The sequence below is a fragment of the Populus nigra genome, chromosome 6, assembly GCF_951802175.1.
Source record: "Populus nigra chromosome 6, ddPopNigr1.1, whole genome shotgun sequence".
Classification (NCBI taxonomy): domain Eukaryota; kingdom Viridiplantae; phylum Streptophyta; class Magnoliopsida; order Malpighiales; family Salicaceae; genus Populus; species Populus nigra.
The window spans coordinates 12,690,272-12,711,934 of record NC_084857.1 but is presented as its reverse complement, the minus strand read 5'-3'; the positions used below and the strand labels follow the sequence as shown (position 1 = coordinate 12,711,934).

General features: G+C 31.4%; 2 protein-coding genes across 4 annotated transcripts; both read right to left on the bottom strand.

The window, feature by feature from the left end:
• Positions 1-1,293: 1,293 nt before the first annotated feature.
• On the bottom strand, positions 1,294-3,374 carry LOC133696282 (uncharacterized protein At4g14342-like). 2 transcript variants are annotated; one of them, XM_062118433.1, is made up of 4 exons: positions 3,188-3,374; positions 2,991-3,076; positions 2,762-2,885; positions 1,294-1,558 (listed from the first exon to the last, which is right to left on the bottom strand). In XM_062118433.1, the coding sequence occupies exons 1-4, from the start codon at positions 3,191-3,193 to the stop codon at positions 1,511-1,513; spliced, it is 264 nt and encodes an 87-aa protein (XP_061974417.1). In that variant the 5' UTR covers positions 3,194-3,374; the 3' UTR covers positions 1,294-1,510. The 2 variants fall into 2 exon arrangements, with proteins under 2 accessions (XP_061974417.1, XP_061974418.1); XM_062118434.1 differs by lacking the exon at positions 3,188-3,374 and having other exon boundaries at positions 2,991-3,082.
• Positions 3,375-10,589: 7,215 nt separating this feature from the next.
• Positions 10,590-21,390, bottom strand: LOC133696263 (uncharacterized). Of its 2 annotated transcripts, none has more exons than XM_062118402.1 (14): positions 21,166-21,390; positions 19,777-20,281; positions 18,343-18,517; positions 17,997-18,080; positions 17,668-17,909; positions 17,348-17,567; positions 16,764-16,843; positions 16,601-16,685; positions 16,139-16,270; positions 15,918-16,031; positions 15,784-15,831; positions 14,831-14,915; positions 14,269-14,325; positions 10,590-11,059 (listed from the first exon to the last, which is right to left on the bottom strand). In XM_062118402.1, the coding sequence occupies exons 2-14, from the start codon at positions 19,989-19,991 to the stop codon at positions 10,956-10,958; spliced, it is 1,641 nt and encodes a 546-aa protein (XP_061974386.1). In that variant the 5' UTR covers positions 19,992-20,281; positions 21,166-21,390; the 3' UTR covers positions 10,590-10,955. The 2 variants fall into 2 exon arrangements, with proteins under 2 accessions (XP_061974386.1, XP_061974385.1); XM_062118401.1 differs by having other exon boundaries at positions 19,777-20,187.
• Between the last annotated feature and the right edge of the window lie 273 nt (positions 21,391-21,663).

The following is a 21,663-nucleotide window of genomic DNA, read 5'->3' as shown; positions in this document are numbered from 1 at the left end:
AACAGCCAAGATATAAGAAACGTGCAATCCATTTCCGAGTCCTCACGATAAAAAAGAAACGAGAATGATGAGGTTCTCCGATAACGTCTTCTCATGAACAGAGAGTAAACGATGTTTTTAACCTCCTCGATAATCCAAAGGCTCCTCCGCCACTGGCTGCCTTTCAAATTCTCGAATTAAGCTTCCAGTAGCTTACAAAGACACCAGTAGTTGGATATTTTAGATTGAGTTTGTTTTTGTGGTATAATTGTATTTTTTTAAAATAGTAAAACTAATATATTTTAAAATAAAAAATACTTTAAAAAATATCTTTCACCAAACACGGAAGTACAAAACGTGGTCCAGAATGGAACCCCTTTTTGCCTTTCTTTCTACGCACCATTTCAGCCCAGCAACCCCTTCCATATTGGGCAGGTCAGCTACTTTTTATCATTCTAACTTTACTGCAGATTTCGGGCTCGAATAGTTTTGGAATCCTTTCGTATTTCCTTCCACCGTGTTCATTAAATGGCAATGATTTAATATTAATTAGAAATTAATTAGAGGTTTGAAACATTACCGATCAAAGAACACAAGAGATCCAAATCCTTTAATACAGGGATTGAGCACATAGCCATATAATTATCACAACAGAGTATTTTCTTCAGCACTTTTCGTACCCCTAATGCAGAAAAGTGCTTTCCTCGACAATGTAATACTCTCGACAATGTGTATAAAAAATCACGTAATGTATAGAATGCTTTCCTCCTTTTCTTTTCTCAACGTCCAATGTGAAGGATGGTCAGTGGTAATCCTGCCACAGTCCCCACCCTTTTCTTTCCTTTACAGGTTTTTTTTTTTTTTTTTTTAGCTTCTGGGTAAAAGCTAATATTTGAGAATGGCCTAGGGTTTTGCATCATCCTCACCAGTCACCAGAAATTCTTAAGAATGGCCTTTTGAAATAGCCAATACAAGCTCCCTAATGCAGAATAGCATTATACTTGGAACAAGTTCCGTATTAAAACCCAGCAAACTCAACAACCACAAAAAATCAACTAGACGATCACGACCCTAATGGAAGTGCATGCACCACAAAATCAGCATTCAAAATCATCCTTGCAAATGAAACTGAGATGTTCAAACGATGGGATTTACACATTATAAAAGGCCATGTCATTTTCAGAGGGGACATGGCAACAGACATCTCTTCTATCATTTTTGTCTCAACAATCACAAGGATCAATCAAAAACAATAACAACGGTGTTCTGAGAAAACTGGCCCAAGCAACAAACATGTTGAAAACCAACTAGACGTTGAAAAAGGGAAGCTTATCATATTAAAAGAAATCACAAATTCAACCACTCACTCCAATCTCAAACCATCCTTGAAAACAAAAGATAATATTTTTACAAGTCTACGATCACAGTTGATAATCACTGTCACAAAAAGGCCACTATTCCTTCAGTAACACACAAGCATGAGCATATCAATCAGCTAGCCACCGCTGACACTGGTTGAGCTGAACAAGTCTCAATCATCTTCTCTTTCTGGGGGTAGACCACAAGGCAGAAGCATTTTCTGCACCACGTTAAAAAGAATTATTAGGTGACATCACTTCGACATGTAATTAAGCATGGAGGCGAAAATCACAAAACTTTGTGGCAATATCTTCATACAATCAAGATTCTAATATACAAGACAAACACATTATCAGTCACTGAGCCATTTTCCAGTGATTGCCAAGATTAACACAAGAAGGAAATTATAGTTCAGAAACCTTTCCAACAGCAATTGAATTAACAATAAACTTTTGTATCTCATACTCCTCCAACTTATAGAATGGCAGGTGAAGCTTATATTTAACAAAATCTTCCAAAACTCCCCTGCATTTACGAAGTGCTCATTCAAATTGTCACAGCTTTGGTTACACGCTTTTAACTGTAGATCTTAAGGATCATCATGCATGAATAACTGGGATATAAAAATCTAATCTGGGACCAAGTAAACTAAAACCATTAAAAGGGTTGCCTGAGATCATCGAAGCTAAAGTAAAGTTGAGGCATACAAAAAAACTAATCTTCAAACACTGTATTCAATAACTGGATGGTTACTATCATGTAAAAGTCATATAGCCCACCCAAAAAACTAGGATAAGGTTTTGCAAGTTGAGTTAATGCAGCAGAATATTGAAAGAAAACCCCTAAAGAATGCATTCCTGATAAGAGCACCTGATTCTCACAAACATATGGGTTCCCCGCTGCAGGAGTATTGGCATGTTCCCATGCAATGCCATGGATATAATGCTCATAGGGAAGCCATAGTAGCACCACCAAGGCATCAACTACTTCACAAAACTTTTCATCCCTTCGGTTCCATTAAAAAAACATATCTTTTTCTTAAAAACCCATTCACCAGAACACTCTTGCTAGTGCAGCGATCAATTTCTATCACAAAGAAAAGGGTTCCATTAAAAAAAAAATCTTTTTCTTAAAAACCCATTAACCAGAACACTCTTGCTAGTGCAATCAATTTTTATCACAAAGAAAACGAAAGAAAAACTATACATTTAAACGAACATGAAGATTATCCCTAATATAAACTTCCTTTGTCAAACACCGAATTAAAAAAAAAAAAAAAAAACAACAACCATCGAACTCTAATCCATCCTCCATTATTTAGTACAAAATAAGTAATGGCAAGTTAGAAAACAGAAATTAAAAAAGTGGATCAATGAGCAGAAGAACATATAAAGAATAGGAAGGAGGAGGTTATAAGAAGAACCTGCATAAAATTGTAGCGTTCCCTTCCAATAGACTCATTCTCAGCTAAAGCAAAGTAAGCAAGCATAGGGTAGTGACCCATATATGATGCATAGCTGTCACGTTGAATATTCACTGCCCATTCGCTGCGTTTATTTACAAATCATAATCAATACACACACACACACACACACCAACAAATTATATATATTGAAGTGATTAATAAAGAAAAAAAGAAAGAAAAATCTCACAATCTGTTTAAATCGGCGTGGCCAGTCCCAACATATTTGGCCTGGAGATGCTCCAGCTGTGAATTGATGTTAAATCTATCGCTGGCCTGCATAGCAATAATAAATCCAACCGGAAGTGGCAATTAGGGTTTTGAGAAAGCAGGACATGTGATGGAGGGTAAACGAAGGAAAGAGAAATGAAGAAAGATTGACTTTACCTGCATCTTGGATTAAGCAACCACAATATCCGCTAAAAGGGAGCAGACTAGATGCTATTTAGTGCGACGGAGGAGAGAACTGGTAGAAACAAGCCCTTTAGTTGGCTAGTAGTTGGCTCCCTGCTTTCTCTTTGGTTACAGTTTTACCATCTGCTATAATTTCTTTTCTACGAATATTCTGACGACGAAATAATTTTTTGTTATTTATTTGGACGACAGTTATAAAACCTTGCATTCCTATTGACCCGGAGCCTATTGACCCGGAGTAAGTTCCGGTTCATGGATTGTTCAGGTTAATTTGAACTAACCTAAGCTATTTTTATTTAATCTAAAATAATATTATTTTAAAAAATAAAAAAAATAATTATATTTCACCATGTTTTAAAAAAAGCAAAAAACCAAAGTTAAATTATGAATAAAAAAAAGAAAAAAAATTAAATAATATCAGTATGTATTAAGTAATGTTAAATAATGAAAACAAAAAAGAAAACAAGCTAAAAAAATAATATCTACTCGGGTTAACTTTTAAATTTATGACTTGGGTCATTTGACTAGATGCAACAAATTTAAAAAACTCTCAAAACTCAATATTTAACAAATCAAATGTTAAGGATAAAATTGAAAAAAAATCAAACACACAAAACAAAAAAAAGCAATTGTAAGCTAAAAAAATTCTTGAGTCTACCTGGGTCAACCTATCAAACCCACAAGTCAAATTATAAGATCAGATTAACTAAACATAAGAAAAAACAAAGAAAATAATTAAACTCAATTTTTTTAAAAAATCAATGTTGAATCATGAGATAGAAAAAAAGTAAGTTCCAAAAAACTTATGACAACCCTTGTTCGAAGCCATTTAATCAGAAACACTGAATATACAAAAACCATGAAGGATAGTTCTTAGCAAATCAAATATTTAAGGATAATTTTTTTTAAAAAAATAAATAAATCGCACAAATGGACCTAAAAGAGAAAAACAATAATTAAAAGAAAAAAAGTTGCGAGCCCACCCGAGTTAACCCTCCAAATACATAGGTTAGGTCATAAGATTGGAATAGCTCTGAAAAAAGAAAAACAAAGAAAACCAAGAATCCTATTTTATATATATATATATATATATATATATATATATATATATATATATATATATAAACTCAACGTGAAGTAATGACATAGAAAAAAAAAGTAAAAATAAAATGATGTGGACCCATGTTAGTTTATAAAACCTGTGATCTGGGTTATTTGATCGAGAGTAATAGAGAAAAAATAACAATTAAAAGAATGATAAATAGTTTTTTTTAAAAAAAGAATGAATAATTTTGGATTGAAGGGTTAAGTTAAAAAAAAAAATTAATTTCACGTAAGAATTAAAAAAAAAAAACCACCACAAGAATGGGGATTAATTTTGTTTTTTTTTTTAAAAAAAGCAAATGAAATACTTGATCAAATGATAAAATTGAAAGCAATTGAAAGTTTATAGAAGGGGTGAGATAAAATATGAAGAATAAAAAAAGAACTAGAACCAAATTTGAAAAATTTTTTGATTAAAGGATAAAATTGAAAACAAATCAAAAATTTACAAGAGGGCTAAAAACTACCCTCGAAATTTAAATGCCAAGCATGAATTTTGAGGGAGAAAAAAGGGAAGAAGGAGAAAGAAAATAAAAGGCTTTCGACACCAAACTTGATGGTCTTTGCCCGTACGTGTCGCCTAAAAGGTGAAGTGGTTATCCATGTGTTGATGCATATAACACACGTGTCAACAACTTGTTTTTTTTAATAATATGTATACATATTAAAATACACAATTGTCATTACCAACTTGACAATTACAAAAAAGCTTTTGAGTAAAGATGGAATTGCCCCTGAGCATAAGCTATGAAAAAACCGATTTTAAGAGCATGCAAATTATTTTACTGCTCACACAAAATAAAAAAGACAACAACATCTTTGAAGGTAGGATTAAAAAAACTGAATATAAGGTTATAAGAATTATTTTATTGTGCATTATAAAAAAAAAAAGATGTTATTACCCCTTTAAATTTTGAAATGTCAAATGAACCCTTGTCAAATGACTTAATTACTCCTAATAGAATGTTTTTTTTATTTTATTTTTTAAAGGAAAAATAGGTATTCAATCCAAAGTTTGAATGAACCACTCTTTCCCTCTGTTTTTTCACTTTGGTCCCTTGGCTTCTAATCTCATCCTTTCTTGATAAATTAACCCAAATTGGCCTTTAATTTCACCCAACAAGGGATGAATCATGAAAAAAAAATGGGATGAAAAAATAAGATATCATGAACAGTGCATCCATAGTGTCTTATGAGTGCACGTACAATGTCATCTCCACATTAGAAATGTCAAGTCTTTTAGTATTACCTACTAGATAAATAGCCGGTACTATGTTGTGGGCCAGATTAATTTTTTATCAATGTAAAAGAGAATATTCATGTGATATCAACAATTTAAAATGAGTAAGAAAAATCTAAGATTTTGGTAATTAAAAGAAGCCGTATATGTTGTTAGAATAATGACATGAAAAGCAAACAAAAACAAAAAACTAAGAGTTGAGCATCTTATATTTAATTCCACATAATTAATCTAATTTAATTAAATTGAAAAATATCCTTTTAAAAAAACTAAATTCAACAAAGGTAAAAAAAATCTGAGTTAACTTTTGTTGCTTTCAAAACCACAAAAAATCTTATAAAAGGCGAATAGACAAAAATAACAAAATGTTGGTGGATGAAATCAAAAACAAAAGAATTGAAAAAAAAGAAAAAAAAACAATGAAGCCCGAGTGAATTTTGTAAATTCAAGTTAATCTTTCAAACTTATAACCCAATAAATTGTATATTTGGGTTAAATTAAGAAGCTCAACATCTACCAAATTAAATGTCGAAGGATAAAATTAATAAATTATATTTAATTAAAAAACTAAAATTCCTTTTAAAGAAGCTAAAATTAACAAAGACCTAAAAAAACTTGAGGCAATCCTTGTTATTTTAAAGAAAGATAAGTCTCATAGAAAGAAAATTAGAACAATGTTGGAGGATAAAATTAAAAAAAATAAAAAAGCTTAAAAAAGGGGTGGGGGGAACCAAGAAAGCTCAAGTGAACCTTGTAATACTAGTTAAACTCTCAAATCCGCAACTCGTTAAATTAAATATTGGGGAAAGAAATTAATTAATTTAAAACCAAAATTTCTTTAGAAAAGCTAAATTTAACAAGGAATAAAAAAACAAAAACTGAGGCAACTTGTTTTATTTTTAAATTGACTAAACAATCCCATAGAAAGTGAAGAAAAAATACATATTGAATGATGAAAAAAGAAACTTAAAAAAGGAGAAAAAACAAGAAAACCCGTGTCAACTTCGTAAACTGGGATTAATCTTCTAATCCCGCAACCTTTTAAATTCAAGATCCGAACTCAACTTAGAAGCTAAATACCTTGCTAATTAAATGTAGGATGATAAAATGATAAAAAGAAATCAATCTGAAAAAATCTTGCAAGGCAAAAAAATACAATAATAAAAGAAGGATTAGATTTGACAGGAAAAAAAACTAAAGAATGATGAAATTACAATTTTTTTTTGAAAAAACCATATAAAATAAAATAAAAAGTAATAAAAAGAATAAGAATCAAATCTGATAGATAAAAATATCTATTGGGATGAAGTTGAAAAAATCTATAACTTCATAAATAATTCTAAATAAACAAAATTGTAAGTTTGTAACAAAGAGAATAAGGATGAAATTGAAAAAAATTCTTAATTTATAAAATTATTCTAAATAAAAAAATTACAATAAAGATGAAATCTTAAGGACAACAAACCTCAAGAGTTGATTTGAATTTTTTCAAGGCCCACACCATAATCGAGTATGAGAGAGGAAAAAAAAACAAAAGACGACACACACTACACCGACAACAATTATGTCACACGCATCTCCTGTACATGAAGGGGAAGCCATGACACTTTGGTCGCCGCTCTGGAAGCAAGGTTTTGATCATCGGACAATGTCGCACGCATTGTCCAAACTTGTTGGATATTGTTCGCGTGTTTACAAACCTGTTTTTTATTTATTTATTAAATTACCCAGTTGTCCTTAATAACATTTAATAACTACCAAATAACCAAATATAAAAGATAAAAGAATCCCTCCATTAAAGACTAAGTTTTTTACATTCCAATACCAATGATGTAATTTAATTATTTAAAAATTAAGTTAAAGATAAAAAAGCTCCTCAGACCATAAAATAATTATAGTGTGTAATAAAAATACAAAGGGACAATCTAACCATGTTTTTTTTTACGATAACTAGGGGGTCTAATGAAAAGGACCTCTTTGTCCCTAAAACAAAGCAAGTGAATTTGCTAATAGGGGCAAAATTGTAGTTTTAATGTGCAATATGCACATTGAAACGCAAAGGCTTTTAATGTTGACTTGAAAATGAACTGTTTATGTAACGAGGTGGAAATTGTATTTTTTAAAATTTTAATTTTTTTAAAAAATATATATATAATTTTTATATTTTTAGATTGTTTTAATGTGTTGATATAAAAATAATTTTTTTAAAATAAAAATATATTATTTTAATATATTTTTAAATAAAAAATACTTTAAACCGTAACAACTACTACAACCTTAAATAGACTTGAATTGCTAATATCCCTACTGAGTTCATAGATGGCTCTAATTATTTTTTCAAAGATCAAGAAATGAAATCGTCTTGTTTCAATCTATATAAAAAAAATAGATTATGGCTAGTGGTCGATGGAGTTAAATTTTGATCAAACGCTTCTAAATAAAATTCTGTAAAAGAGATTTTGAGGAGACCAATTTTTCCAACCACGTCCTCTCTCGTGTGTTTCTTGTCTCATAGTCTCTCTCTAGCTTGACAACATCCTAAAATATTCTGACATTTGTCAAGCTATTAATGAAACTCGACAATTTTATTGCTGTTGAGTATAGTACCCCTCATTAATTATTAATTAATCAATTTAAGAGACACATTGTGTCGTTAAATCATTATAATCACATCTATAAAATATCATTTATTAAAATAACATTATGTATTTTTTCCTATAATTTTACTATTCACTGATCCAATATGCCTTTTCGATTGTTTTTTTTTTAATTTATTTTTTAATATTGAATTGCTTTAAAAATTGTGTTTAGGAAGTTTTTTTCATTTTATTTCTATTAGATAATTTACCAGTCTTATGAATTTTTTTTTAATTTCAATCTTCAACACTAGATCTATTAGAAGTATAATCATATGGTTTTTTTTTTATTATTTTCTATGAATTTATTTTGATTCTGTGATCTAAGTCACGAGTTTAATAGGTTAACCCAGAATAACTTGGGTTATTTTTTGAACCACTTTTTTTATTGATTTTTTTCAATTTTATTCTTCAACATTGGGTTGGTTTAAAATTATGCTTCATCTTTTTTTTTAATTTTCTTTATATTGGATTATTTTGATCTAATGACTCGGGTCATAGATTTCATAAGTTGACCTGAGTTGACTCTATTTATTTATTTATTTATTTTTAATTGAATATCTTTTTAATTAGGCTTAATAATATATTTTTTTATTTTTTTATGGGTTTATCCTAATCTCATAATCCAATTCGCGAGTTTGATAGGTTAACTCGGGTTGACATAATTTATTTATATCCTATTTTAATTATTTTTTTTTCAATTTCACTCTCCAACAACTCAATTTTTTTTATTTCAATTGCATCTTTCAATATTAGGTTGTTTGGAAATTAATCTTCTATTTTTTTTCAATTTTTTTTTATGGAGTTGTCATAACTCATGAATTTAGTTTTTTTTCTTAATTTCAACCTTCAATATTGTATTTGCAGGATATAGAGCTTTGTGATTTTTTTATTTGTTTTTTACTAAGTTATCCTCATCTCATAATCTAGGTTATGAGTTTAACATATTAACCCAAATTAATTTAGGTTTTTTTTTGTTTTTTTTTTAAATTTTTTTATTTCATCCTTCAACATTAGATTGGTTGAAAATTGAGTTTCATATTTTTAATTTATTTTTCATGTGGTTATCCCGATCTCATGATCTGGGTTGCTGATTTGACAAATTAACTTGGCTTGACCCTTTTTTTTTTCATTTCTTGATTTTTTTTAAAAAATTGATCTTTAAATATCAAGTTGATTAGTAATTGATTTTCATAATTTATTTTAATCTGTTTTTTATAAGGTTATTGTAATCTTATTATTTGGTTCAAATATTTAACATATTAATCCAGATTCATCCAATATATCAAATTTTAATATTTCAAAATAAATGTTATCTAATATTTTCCCGTATAAATATTCTTTAAAAATATTATCTAATACACATCATATTTTAAATTTATAATTATTATTTTTATTATGAATCATGTTAGCAATAATTATATATCTTTTTATGTTAAAAAATTAATTCTACTTGCAGCACAGAGCGAGAAACAATCCACTCAATTACAAAATAGGTTAATGATTGTACCGTTCATGTATTATAATTAATTAAATAATTATATATTTTTTATTAATTTAAGTGTTGATTGAATTCCTTTATTAATAGGATCAAAGTAATTTTCTTATTCATCTAATATGTTCCATGAGATAGTACCGGAGTTGACAGACATCATGGCTAATCATGCGACACGAGTTTTGGCTTCTTTGACGGATACTTTTTCTGATTTATTTTTCTAAGGTAAGGAAAATAAAAATAAAAAACACCATTCACCGCTAATAATAAGATTCTCCATCTTATTCTGCATGAAAACAAATTAATTGAAAGTGAAAAAAACAGAGAGGAAGGAAACTGGTAGAGATAGCCATTGCCTTTCATTATCCAAAATGAATACCATATTTAATTCCATCCAGCCACCATCAATTTCATCATGTCTCTCTTCTCCAAAATCAACAACCCACATCAATTTTATCCTTGAATTCAAACCCCATTAACTTTCAAGACTTCCCAATGTGAAATCGGCCGTTATGGTGGTGCTGGCGAAAGTTGCAGCCACAGTGCCAGCTTGATGGAGCTGGATTTGACTATGGTGGAGGTGGATATGATGGTGGCAGCTAGGATGAGTTTGATTTGGTTCTTAATTTGTGATTGGATTTGATGACTGTGATCCGACCTCTTTTCCGGTGGCTTAAGCATGCAAACAACGATGGCTGAGGATCCTAATGGCGAAAAAAACAAATCACAGCTTAAAGGACATGTATCGTCTGATTAACCATGATGCTAAACTCCATTACTAATGGAGAGAAAATATTAAACAAATAGATTCAACAGGACTAAATCAAAGCTCAGAATCTTAACCTTAAAGGTCCGTCCTAGGGCGAGAGGGGAGGGGGAATCTTTTGTTCTTTTTCTCCATTTTTCACGGTATAAATGACGCACCTTTATCAACTCAACAATGATTAGTTACAACTTACAAGAAACCCACAGTGCTGGTATGGTATAGCAAATTTCTCACAGTTTTGACAAAAGGGGGTAAAATAAATACACATCGATCTCAAAAGAATATTTACTATGAGATAATTTTACAAAGATTAACAATCAAACTAAACGAGCCAATTAGTAACCTCGAACCACTCAATTTTGGGGTGCCCTTGCCCCTGAAACTTGGATTTCAGCAAACACAAAATCCAGGAGCTATTCATCGAGAAAGTGATCCTTCTTCATTTTACCTCTAATCGGATGTTACGTAACCATCAGATGGTATAATGAGATTAGCACAGCTTACTTGGATTTACATGATTGCTCCGAAGCATCTAGTTTGGGAGGCAAGAGGCTTAGGAAGCTCCCTTTAACAGGTTGATTGGGAGCCTCGGCTGACTCATCTTCTGTTATGTTATGAACCACCATAATAAGAAATAAAAAAGGGAATGCAGCCTGATCAAGCTACAACAATGTTCAATAATATACATCTATTATTCTACGAACATGATAGTGTTAACTTGCATCATCTACAGGCGATTTTGAAAGATTTCTCTCTTAAAAAAAGTGCCAGTGATATGAATGAAATTCTGAAACTCGAAAAAGGATTTTGCACTTGCTTATTTCAAAGAGAGCTAAAAGACATCACCCGACAACTTCAAGTAATACTAACCATTACGCGCTAACCAAATTTCAGCACTCTCATAAATAAATGATAGTTTGATCTGTCGGTTAATAATGAACCAGAAAGAAATATCACCATAAGCATAAGAAATATTTTTAGGTTTTCATTTGGTATGGGATAACGAGAGTGTTGAAGGTGAAGTGTTTATGATGATTGGGAGTGAATAATATATTAAAAGTGTATATAGATCATGATAGTGGGACCCATGCTTAATAACAGGTTTTATATATGAGCAATTATAAGGAGGTAATTGATCAGTGTGTTTCGCAGCGAGTATAATTTTTTTTTTTAGTAAAACACAAAAAATTAATATGCAAGTTTTTCAAATTTATTTTTTTTATTTTTTAAATTACAAATAAAAAAGTCTATGAGAATTATTTATATTAATCAATACAAAAAATAAAATATTCACATGTTTATCGTCTAACTATAAGTTGAATATTTTTTTTTACAATACAAAAAAATTAAAATGTAGGTGTTATTAACACGACTTTTATATCAAGTAAAAAATATAACCATAAATTACAAAGTCGATACTTTTCTATAATAAAATATAATAAAAATTATAAGCATTAATAAAAATATGTAAAATCTCAATCTAATTTTCAACATGATAAAAAAATAAAACAATGTTGCAATTGCTAAACACCATTTCCTTAGTCTATGTGGAATAAATTTCCAAAAACAAATTACAAAAGAATAAAAATGAAAAAAGGCCAAGTGTAAAGAAAAAAAACATTAAAATCATGAATTTGGCATCAAGTTATAATTTTTTTTGTAAAAAATATCAAATATGCAGGCTGCTCCAATGTGTTTCCTTACATGAAAAATTAAAGGTATCATTTAAAAAGTCTATGCAATCATCTAACTAATTAAATCATAAATCAATAACCATTTAAGTAAATAAAAAAAAATCATTAATAATAATAATAATAAATTATAAAGATGAGATATTTATCTGATTATGTTTACTAAACTTTTTTATTTAAATAAATAAAAGATAAATCCACCCTAAATAACTCATGATTTAAAAGATAAATACAAATGAAAATGACTGAATAAACCCACACCATAAAAAATATTCCAAAATGCCAAACATATAAAAAAATATAAGGAATGAATATTTGCTGATATGATGGAAATATATAGAAAAAGATAAAAAAAACACCTCAAGTGAACCCGACATCTAACCCAGGTGAACAAATCAAACACATGACCTAAGACATAAAATTGAAATGACCCCATAAATAGAAATGTGAAAAAAATACTAGCAATTTTTTTTTAAAAAAAATGCTTTAAAAAAAAGACCAAAATTAACCCAGGTCATGAGACCAGAGTGACTCCTTTAGATTCTTAACCAAACAAATATTGAGGGATAAAATTGAAAAAAAAAAGTCAATATAAAAACCAACTGAAACTAAATGTTAAGGGAAATTTTTAATGAAATTAAATGTTTAGGGATGAAATTGAAAAAAAACAAATCAATTAAAAAAATAATTAAAAAATAACAATTAAAAAAAATTAGCACCAAGCTTGACATAAAATTCAATGAAAAGAAATGCTCAAGGATGAAATTAAAGAAAAAAAAATAATCAAGAAAATGACTCAAAAACCAAAAAATAACAGTTAAAAGAATGATGATCAAATTTGATAAAAAGTTAACAAAATCAAATAAATAGGGACGAAATCAAAAATAAAATCCAATTAAAAAAATTAATGTAAATAAAACAATTGAAATTAAGAGAATAAGGACTGAATCAAAAGAAAAAAAAATTGAAGGGCTGATATAATTTTTTAGAAGGCCAATACAGAATCCAAGGAAGAAAGAGAAGGAAAAGAAAAAAAAAGAAGAAAAAAGCCAATTGACGTCAAACCAGACCTCACTACTATACACATGCAACACCACACAGAGGCACATGCCACCTAGGAAGGAAGAGGATGACGAGACCACCATTGAAATTATATGATGAAAGCTTGATTTCAACCACCGTCTTCAGCAACCTTTTTTTTTTAGTGCACAAAATAAAAAATGTCCCTATGACTAAACAATAATAACAATAAAACCTTTATGAAATTACAACCACACCCTTAAAGCCAAAGCCAAGAAATTGAATGGTAAGGGTAATTGTCAAAAAATTATATAAAAAAACAAAAATTCCCCTAGAACTAAATTAATATAAAATTTAAGGAAATGACAATCAAACTCCTGAAGCCAAGGCTAAAAATTTGCACAGTAAAGATACTTGCACAATTCAACTGTTAATGATAAAATTAAAATCATCATAGGTTCTCTAGACCAAAGGTTCTAATGTTTATTCTCAAAAAGCAATACAATAATTGCACTGTTATTAAAAAATAAAAAGATAGTGATGCCCCAAACAAATTAAGAATGACAAATTGATTGTGTACATTATGAATGGACTTAAAAAACAAATGTTTTGTTTAGTATTTTCCTTAATATTGATGAGACCTACGTTTTAAAGCTGACGGATTTGATTAAGGGACCGAAAACTTCCCATGCTTGGAGGGCAGCACTTCACCCCAAAAGTGGGATGAGGTGTCACCCTCCATAACTACTCATCCTCTCAAAAATTGTGCGCCAAATAGGGTAAAAAGGGCCAGTAACTTCTTACTCCCTTTCGGGCTTTTCGCCTCGTAAGAACAGTATCTTCATAAAAAATATGGGAGAGCTTCAAAATCAATAAATTTTTGGGAACTTGTATAAAAAAAATAAAAAACTACCTCCATTAATCAAAGCAGCAAAGAATCAAACAAACTACATAGGTTCAAAACGAGTAAGATCATGTGAACATAATCTCAGATCACATTTCAATTGTTTTTGGCTTGACATGGACTTTGTACTGGATTACCCCACTCATTCTAAAAAAACTAAAAACAATTATTTTTTTCTTTTAAAATAAAACAACTTACCAAAAAGCGACTTGATGGAGGGCCTCTTAGATTTTGTGCTCTTTTTATTTAATTCAGCTGCATAATGGATGTAGAAAAAGAATCACCAATAAGGATCATGTGAAAGTGGATGGTTGCAAAAAATTAAACTTGTGCTCTTTACACGGGTAAACTTCCATATTGCACCTATATATTTGATTGAAATTTCACCTCTACCCCCATAGCTTATATTTTCTCAATGATACCCTTCTTGTTCACAAAAAGTTTCAATGTAACCATTAACCATCAGATAGCCTACCTTTTGAATTTGGTTCTTGAGTTTTTTTTTTTTTTAGTTTTTTAAGACTCTTCATGAAATGCTATTACATGTATAGTTCCTGTAGTGCATAAAAGTTAAGGGTGATGCCTTGCCAAACACTTCCAATAACAATCCCATTCCCTATCTTAGGTGCGCAATATTATTATATATATATAAAAAAAACAGATTAAATATTCTGGATAACGTGGAGACAAAATACTAATTAGGATAGTCGAATGGAGAGGATAAATTAGATACACATAATTGAAGAGAAGGAAAATATACCGATTCCAGGTAACTGATGATCATTTACAATTTCAAAGTTCTTGTATGTATAGCCAACAAAGTTAATATCTTTAGATGAAAGCATCTGCAAAAAAGACAAAAAAAAAAAACATTTAATCAACATCTAGACGCCAGAAACATTATTTATCACCAATTAATTAAACTTTTAACTTGCAGGCTATATAAAGCAAATAGCTTTTGTGTTGGTGCTACAACGCTCCAATTAAATTCACAGGCCAATCTAGCACCAAAGAAAATCTTAAGCCAAACTTGAATTGTTATAAAGAAAATAGCTTTTGTGTTGATGCTATCAATGCTCCAATTTAATTCATAGGTCAATCTAGCACCAAAAAATTCTTAAGGGGTAGAAATAAGTAACATTTTCATGCATGAGTGTCCACGTCCCTCAGAGAAAGGAATACTGTGAATATGTGAATATGGAAAAGTGGAAAGTTCCCCATGATCCCAAATTTCTGCTTTTCTGAATGGTTTTCCTGTTTTCTGAGACCGCAGACATGTGTATCCCTAACTCCCTGATTATCTTATTTAGATTCTAGATAGTTCCCATCTTGACCACTCCGAAGAACATACATATATAAATTAATAAAGGAAACTAAAAGAGAAACTCTGCAGATGGTGGTTCTAGTTCTGATAAACAGTTGCTGGGAAAGAATCATCTATGCTTCTGGCTTGTGGAATTGGAGTTTCACAAGGTCTTATCATTAGTTGATGCTCATTTGTTTTGATGTAAATCAGTTGATAGCATTACAGGAGATGTTAATGGTATATTGATTGGGATTGGCCTTCCTACTGAATTTGTCTTGGAAATGAAATATTCATTCATAAAAAAAATGAAATAGAATGAACAGAAAAATGCACATTCACTGGTGGAATACTAATCAAAATACCCCAAAAGTAACTCAACATAAACAACAGAATTCGTATGTACCAACCTTTCTCCATGGACCAGATTTTGCTGAAGTTTGAATTTGGTCATCAGCCTAAAAGAATCACACGAATGATAGAAAAGTTACCAAGACAAAAGTATCTAAACAAGTGATTAAGATTTTTAGACCAATCAATCTACCTCTTCAAACTTCTCAAAATTTTGAGTATCCAACTCATCATTGACCTCAGGAATAAATGCAGCTTTCATTTGATATAATTTGTCCCACTCAATACCTTCAAACCATGGGTGAGCCTGAAAATAACACGGTAAACAAGTTAATTTTATCAATCTCAATTTTATCTGGAGTATTGCTAATAGAGAAAGAAACCAAAAAAATTTAGCACAGAACACCACAACACCTTTATTTCATCCACGCCTTTTGTTCCAAGCCTCTGGTCAACATTACATAAGAGTTTGCTAATAAGGTCTTTTGCCTCGGGAGATAACTTTGCTTCTTCTGGAAACTTTAAATGATTTCTCCAATTTACTATCTGCAGAAAATGAAAACAGTGGAACTACTAAGGGGTGATGATATTGGAGACAAGGAATGGGACGGAATGCTCCAGAGGTTAACACTAAAAAAGGAAAAGAACTTAGAAGCCAGTGCTGACAATTAAAGGTTTGTTAACATTTGGGCAAAGTTTGAGAAGTTACCAGCTACAAAATCACAATTGAACTGAATAGCATGGTTTTGAGTAGGTAAAGAGATCAGAAAAAATAACGAGTAAACATGTTGGCAAGGCTCATTTCAACATGCATTAATCACAATCAAGAAAAACACAATTTTCTCTTGACAAATAAGTACACAATCACAAGATTACCTTCCTACAAGTTGACATGGGATCGTCTGAGTAAAACGGCGGGTACCCCACAAGCATTTCATACATAATAGCACCAATGGACCACCTGGATGTAAGAAACTAAGTCACACCTGAATAGGTCTCAGAAAAGAAAAATACTAAGGGCCATTTTCAGTATACCAACCAATCACATTCCATTCCATATCCTTTCTTCAACAAGACCTCTGGGGCAATGTAGTCTGGAGTTCCAACAGTAGAATAAGCCTGCAACATTATAATATTGAAGGTTTAAACAATAGAAATCCCAGTGGAATTCCCACGGATACTACAGATACCTCGGTGGGAAGAGAAGTTTGACAGGAAAATGATAGGTTAAAATAACTATTAAAAACAGATTTTTTGTAGTGAAAATAATTATTAAAAACAGAAAGAAGGTTGATAATTGTAAAGGAGATGAAAACATCCTCCTAAGAAACAAAAGAAACCAAGAAGAAAGAGGCTAAAATAACAGAGCTTTCCAGTCTCTCTACATATCCACTAAGAAAACCCAACTAAACCCATCCAAAGAACAGCACCATGAAGAAGCTGGGAAGAGTATTTTATAATTCTAGATAAATGCTTACTGCCTGTAAATTATAAGCGAAATAATGAAACCAAGCATTCAGCATAAAGCAGCAGCCATGGCATCAACAGCAATAATGCCTTGATTAACAATGTTAATCCTACGGAATGAAAGGTCATTCCACTACATGACAGTGGGGAACTTACAAGCATCCTCCTGTTCCTCTGCCAGTGTTGCAATTGCTCCTGTTGTGTACGTTTTGGTGCTGCAGGGCATCCATTACTTTGACGAGCTCCACTAAGATTGTTTGCCACAGAAAAATCCTTTTCTTGGAGATTACTGCAATCTAATGGTTTACATAGTCCAAAATCTGATAATTTCATGTGACCATCTCTATCAAGTAGCAAGTTGTCAGGCTTAATATCTCTGCAACATGAAAACACAGAAAAGATAAGTTCACTATTACAATATCAGAAGTACATGATAAAGAAAGCACATCGACAGTTCAAGACAAATATTGATTTACCTATGAATATAATTATGTTTGTGGATAGACTCAATAGCCAGGACAGTTTCCCCAACATAAAACCTGGCCTCATCTTCAGTTAGCGTGTCCTTGCGCATCAATAAAGTCATCATATCTCCACCAGGTAGATACTCCATGATTAGATACAGATACTCTTCATCTTGGAAAGAACAATACAGCTTGACAATGCAATTGCTATCAACCTCCGCAAGTAGATTCCTTTCTGCTTTCACATGTTCAACCTGAACATTTTAGATCCAAACTGGAAATAAGCAAAATGAAGAAGAACTCCAATAAAATTGTTAGGAAGGCTTAACAAGACCACATACCTGTCCTCGGCGAAGCATCTCTGATTTCTTAAGCTTTTTCATAGCATACACATGACCTGTTGACTTTTCCCTACAGATTCTAACCTGCAATCTCAAAAGGAGAAGTTCAAAAAACAAATCACTCAATAATTGATGAATTGGTTAAAAGAGCATCACCGCTAAAAACACCCAAAAATAAATTTCAAGAAAGAGATCCTGGCTATCAAATAGAGATGCGACGTATAAATGCAGAAACAGTTTAGTAAGAATGTCTGTGTTTCTTCTTGCTATATGCTAGAATGTAGTAGGAAGAAAATACCAACAAGGTCTGTCAAGCTGGAATAGAATATGAAAAGGACATACTTACCTCCCCAAATTCACCCTTGCCTATCATTGTCAATGGCTCAAAATCATCAGCACCCATTTTATGCCTTTGAAGGCGCATGTATTCAGTTTCCTTCTTCTCTAAATACTCAAGTAAGTTATCTTGTTCTTCCTCAGAGACCTCAGCATCAGCTAACTTCTTCTCCAGTACATTACGTCTGCAAGAAATCATAAGTGCCAAAATACCATCACCATCAACTTACTAAGAGTGAAAAGATCTCATGAGTGAGATGGTCTTTCAGAAAAAAATGGTGAATTTTATTCATTCGATGACCACTCTGAAAAGAAACGGAAAATTTTTCATGCACCCTTTGAGCTGAAAGAATCAATCATAGTGTTGGCATCTAATGGTCAGTAAGAATGCAATGCTCATGAACTCATACAATACACATGCAGAAATAAGAATCAATCATAGTGTTAGCGTCCATATTGATTTCTAAGAGGGCACCAGAAAGCCATCAGATTTGTTATGTATACTTTCACCCCATTCAGATTCTACCCTATCCCCATGCATATTTTTCTGTTATTTTACTTCCATAAACACCATAAAATCTGTAGTGAAAGGAATTTTACACAAATAAATTGCTTTGCTTTTAAAGATCCATATTTTACAATCAAGCAATAGACACAGTGTTAAGACATCCCAAAACCACCCAAAATAGATTTCGAAACAGAAAATAGGAGTGAATGTTATAGGGCACGTTGTCCATCTTCTAAACTTCAATTTGAGAATGAATCATCATTAAAGCTGCTTTCCTTAATAGGGAAACTGTTTAGGGAATAAGGATAAAGCCAAACAAGCGTTACTGGTGAATAAAAGTATCACTATAGGATTTTATAGCAACGGGTAAAATGACTGCACCCTAACCACATCAGATAAGTATATTGCCCACCTTCATTGATAAGGTCAGGCATTGGAGACTTTGAAGTCAATCTGACTATGTGGGCCAAAGAATAATTCCTAAGGCTCGGCCTTAGCTAGGGTTAGTACTCTTCTAGATAAATTGGGCCTGTCATCACATATGACGCCACACTAGTCTACCTCCAAAAACTTGATAAACCAGAACAAAGACTCGCCAAACTATCCATGTCAAATTCATAATCTCGTTTTCTTTATTTCTTTATTTTTTATAAAATAAGAAGACCAGAGTATCCAATCATTGTTTTTCATAATTAAATTAGAAGCTGCCAGAACAATGCATTTGCTATTATCTAGAAGTTATATACAAAATAAACCCTTAAGTGGCACCAAAGAAAAAGAAAGGGTAATGTACTATACAAGGAAAAATTAAAATAGAAACCAGAGGATCCTTAGTGGCCAATTCAAACGGATAAGCCAAAAGATGAAGTATGAATATTAACAGGAAAGTAATTTTACTTGAACATCATTGCTATGAAAAGATGCATTAAATCATACCGCTCCTTCCTCTCTTGCAGGTCCTTCATTTGCTTCTTATAATGGTTCTCAATATACTGCTTTGCAGCGGCAACCTTCTGCCTTGTTACATTTGATGGTGCTTCTTCACTGTTTGGGGCTTTTGATCCCTCCTTCTCATTGCCTGCAGTATCTTTCTTTTTCGCAGACTTCAGCTTATACTTTAACCTATTGAACCAACACCCTGTAGACTCCATATGTTTCACTTGACAATTATTTCAAATTTTGTGGGAGACAGAGCCCTCTTGTCACAGGCTCACAGCCCTGCACTCTTAAATATATGCATTTGATTTCATAAGTTACTGAAGATGCACCCTTTGGCTTAGGCACTCATTTGACAGATGAAGCAGATTCTTATGCTCCACGCATTACCAAGGAATTCAAGAATTTCCTCTGTATCAAAAAGACAAACAACTTGAATTAGCTTGGCATAATCATCATTGCATTCTCCGCAGACTTGTCTCCAAGCAATTGCAAGAAATCAGAACTGCAAACATATAAACCAGCATACATTTAACAACTTTAGACAACACAATATCAAATCTCCCAAGAATCATAATCTCAAAAACATAAGATGCCTGCCTCATTAATGAAATTTCTGCATCGCTTCTTTTGTTTTTGAAAATCAGTACAGAATGTTCCTCGATATCTTTAACAAATCACCCCCAGAGTTCTAAACCTTAAACATCGAAGCAGGAAACTATAGAACACAAATGTTGCCTCCCTCAACAACTTTGACTTCTTGACAAGACTCATCTCGAGCACTTAATTACAAGCCAATTCTCAAATTAGCAATCAATCTACATCTCCTAACACTAACAATTATTCCATCAGTCTAATTCATAAATACCAATCAACTTGAGTTTCTTCACTAATTCAAAATATTTATAGCCAGACTCTTCCTAAAATTTTCTCACCAAAAAAACAGAAAATCATAACTAAAAAGCAGACATTGTATTTTACTAATTCAGAAAATGAAAATATAAATAAACAAACAACTGTGATTAGACCTAATACTAAATTTACTAATTCTTCCTACATTCTTCCACAAAACAACAAGCTCAAGATCCTAAAAATCCTAATCACGCAAGTTCCCCCCCCCCCACCCCTACCTTTTCCGTAAACAAACAGAAATTCAGAACTAAAAAATTCGAAACCAGACAAATCCTAAAGAGTTTTTTTTAAAAAAAATATCACTAAAGCAATAAATCCAAAATCTCAGACAAGAATCACTGATGTTTCCTACATTTTCTCACTAACCACACATAAATCCAAATCCTCAAACTCGTAACAGGAAAATTAACTTCTTAAAAAAAACTAAATTCCGATTAAAAAAACAAGATGGAAACAAATTAGAGAAAGAGCAAGTACCGTAAGGTAAGGATTGAAGAGGTAAGACTAAAGAAAGAGAAGAAGCGGAGATGTCGGAGAAGAAGAGAGTGAAGAAGAGAAGAGCACTTTGTCTTCATGATTTTGATGGGCCGTTCTGTTTGTGTTGAAACTTTAAGCGCGCGCTCTCTCTCTCTCTCTCTCTCGATTTTCTTCCTTTTCTTTTCCTTCGCTTTTCTATTTCTATCAAACTATCAATGCATCAATTCTTTCTTTCTTTTCTTTTTTCTTTTTTCTTTTTTTCCCCCGTGTTCTTAACGTTCTACTCTTTCCACGTACTAGTTGCGAGCTGCTTTCTACTTCGTAAGAAATTAACCCCCTTTTTTTTTCTTTGCATTTTCTTTTCTTGTTCACGTTTTATTCATGGTTATGAAATTGTGTTTCTACTGAAGAAATGTTTTTTTAAGAAATTTAATTTTTTGTATGTTTCTAGATTCAATAAAATCATAATGTTGAAAATAAATCTTTTTTAAAAAATTA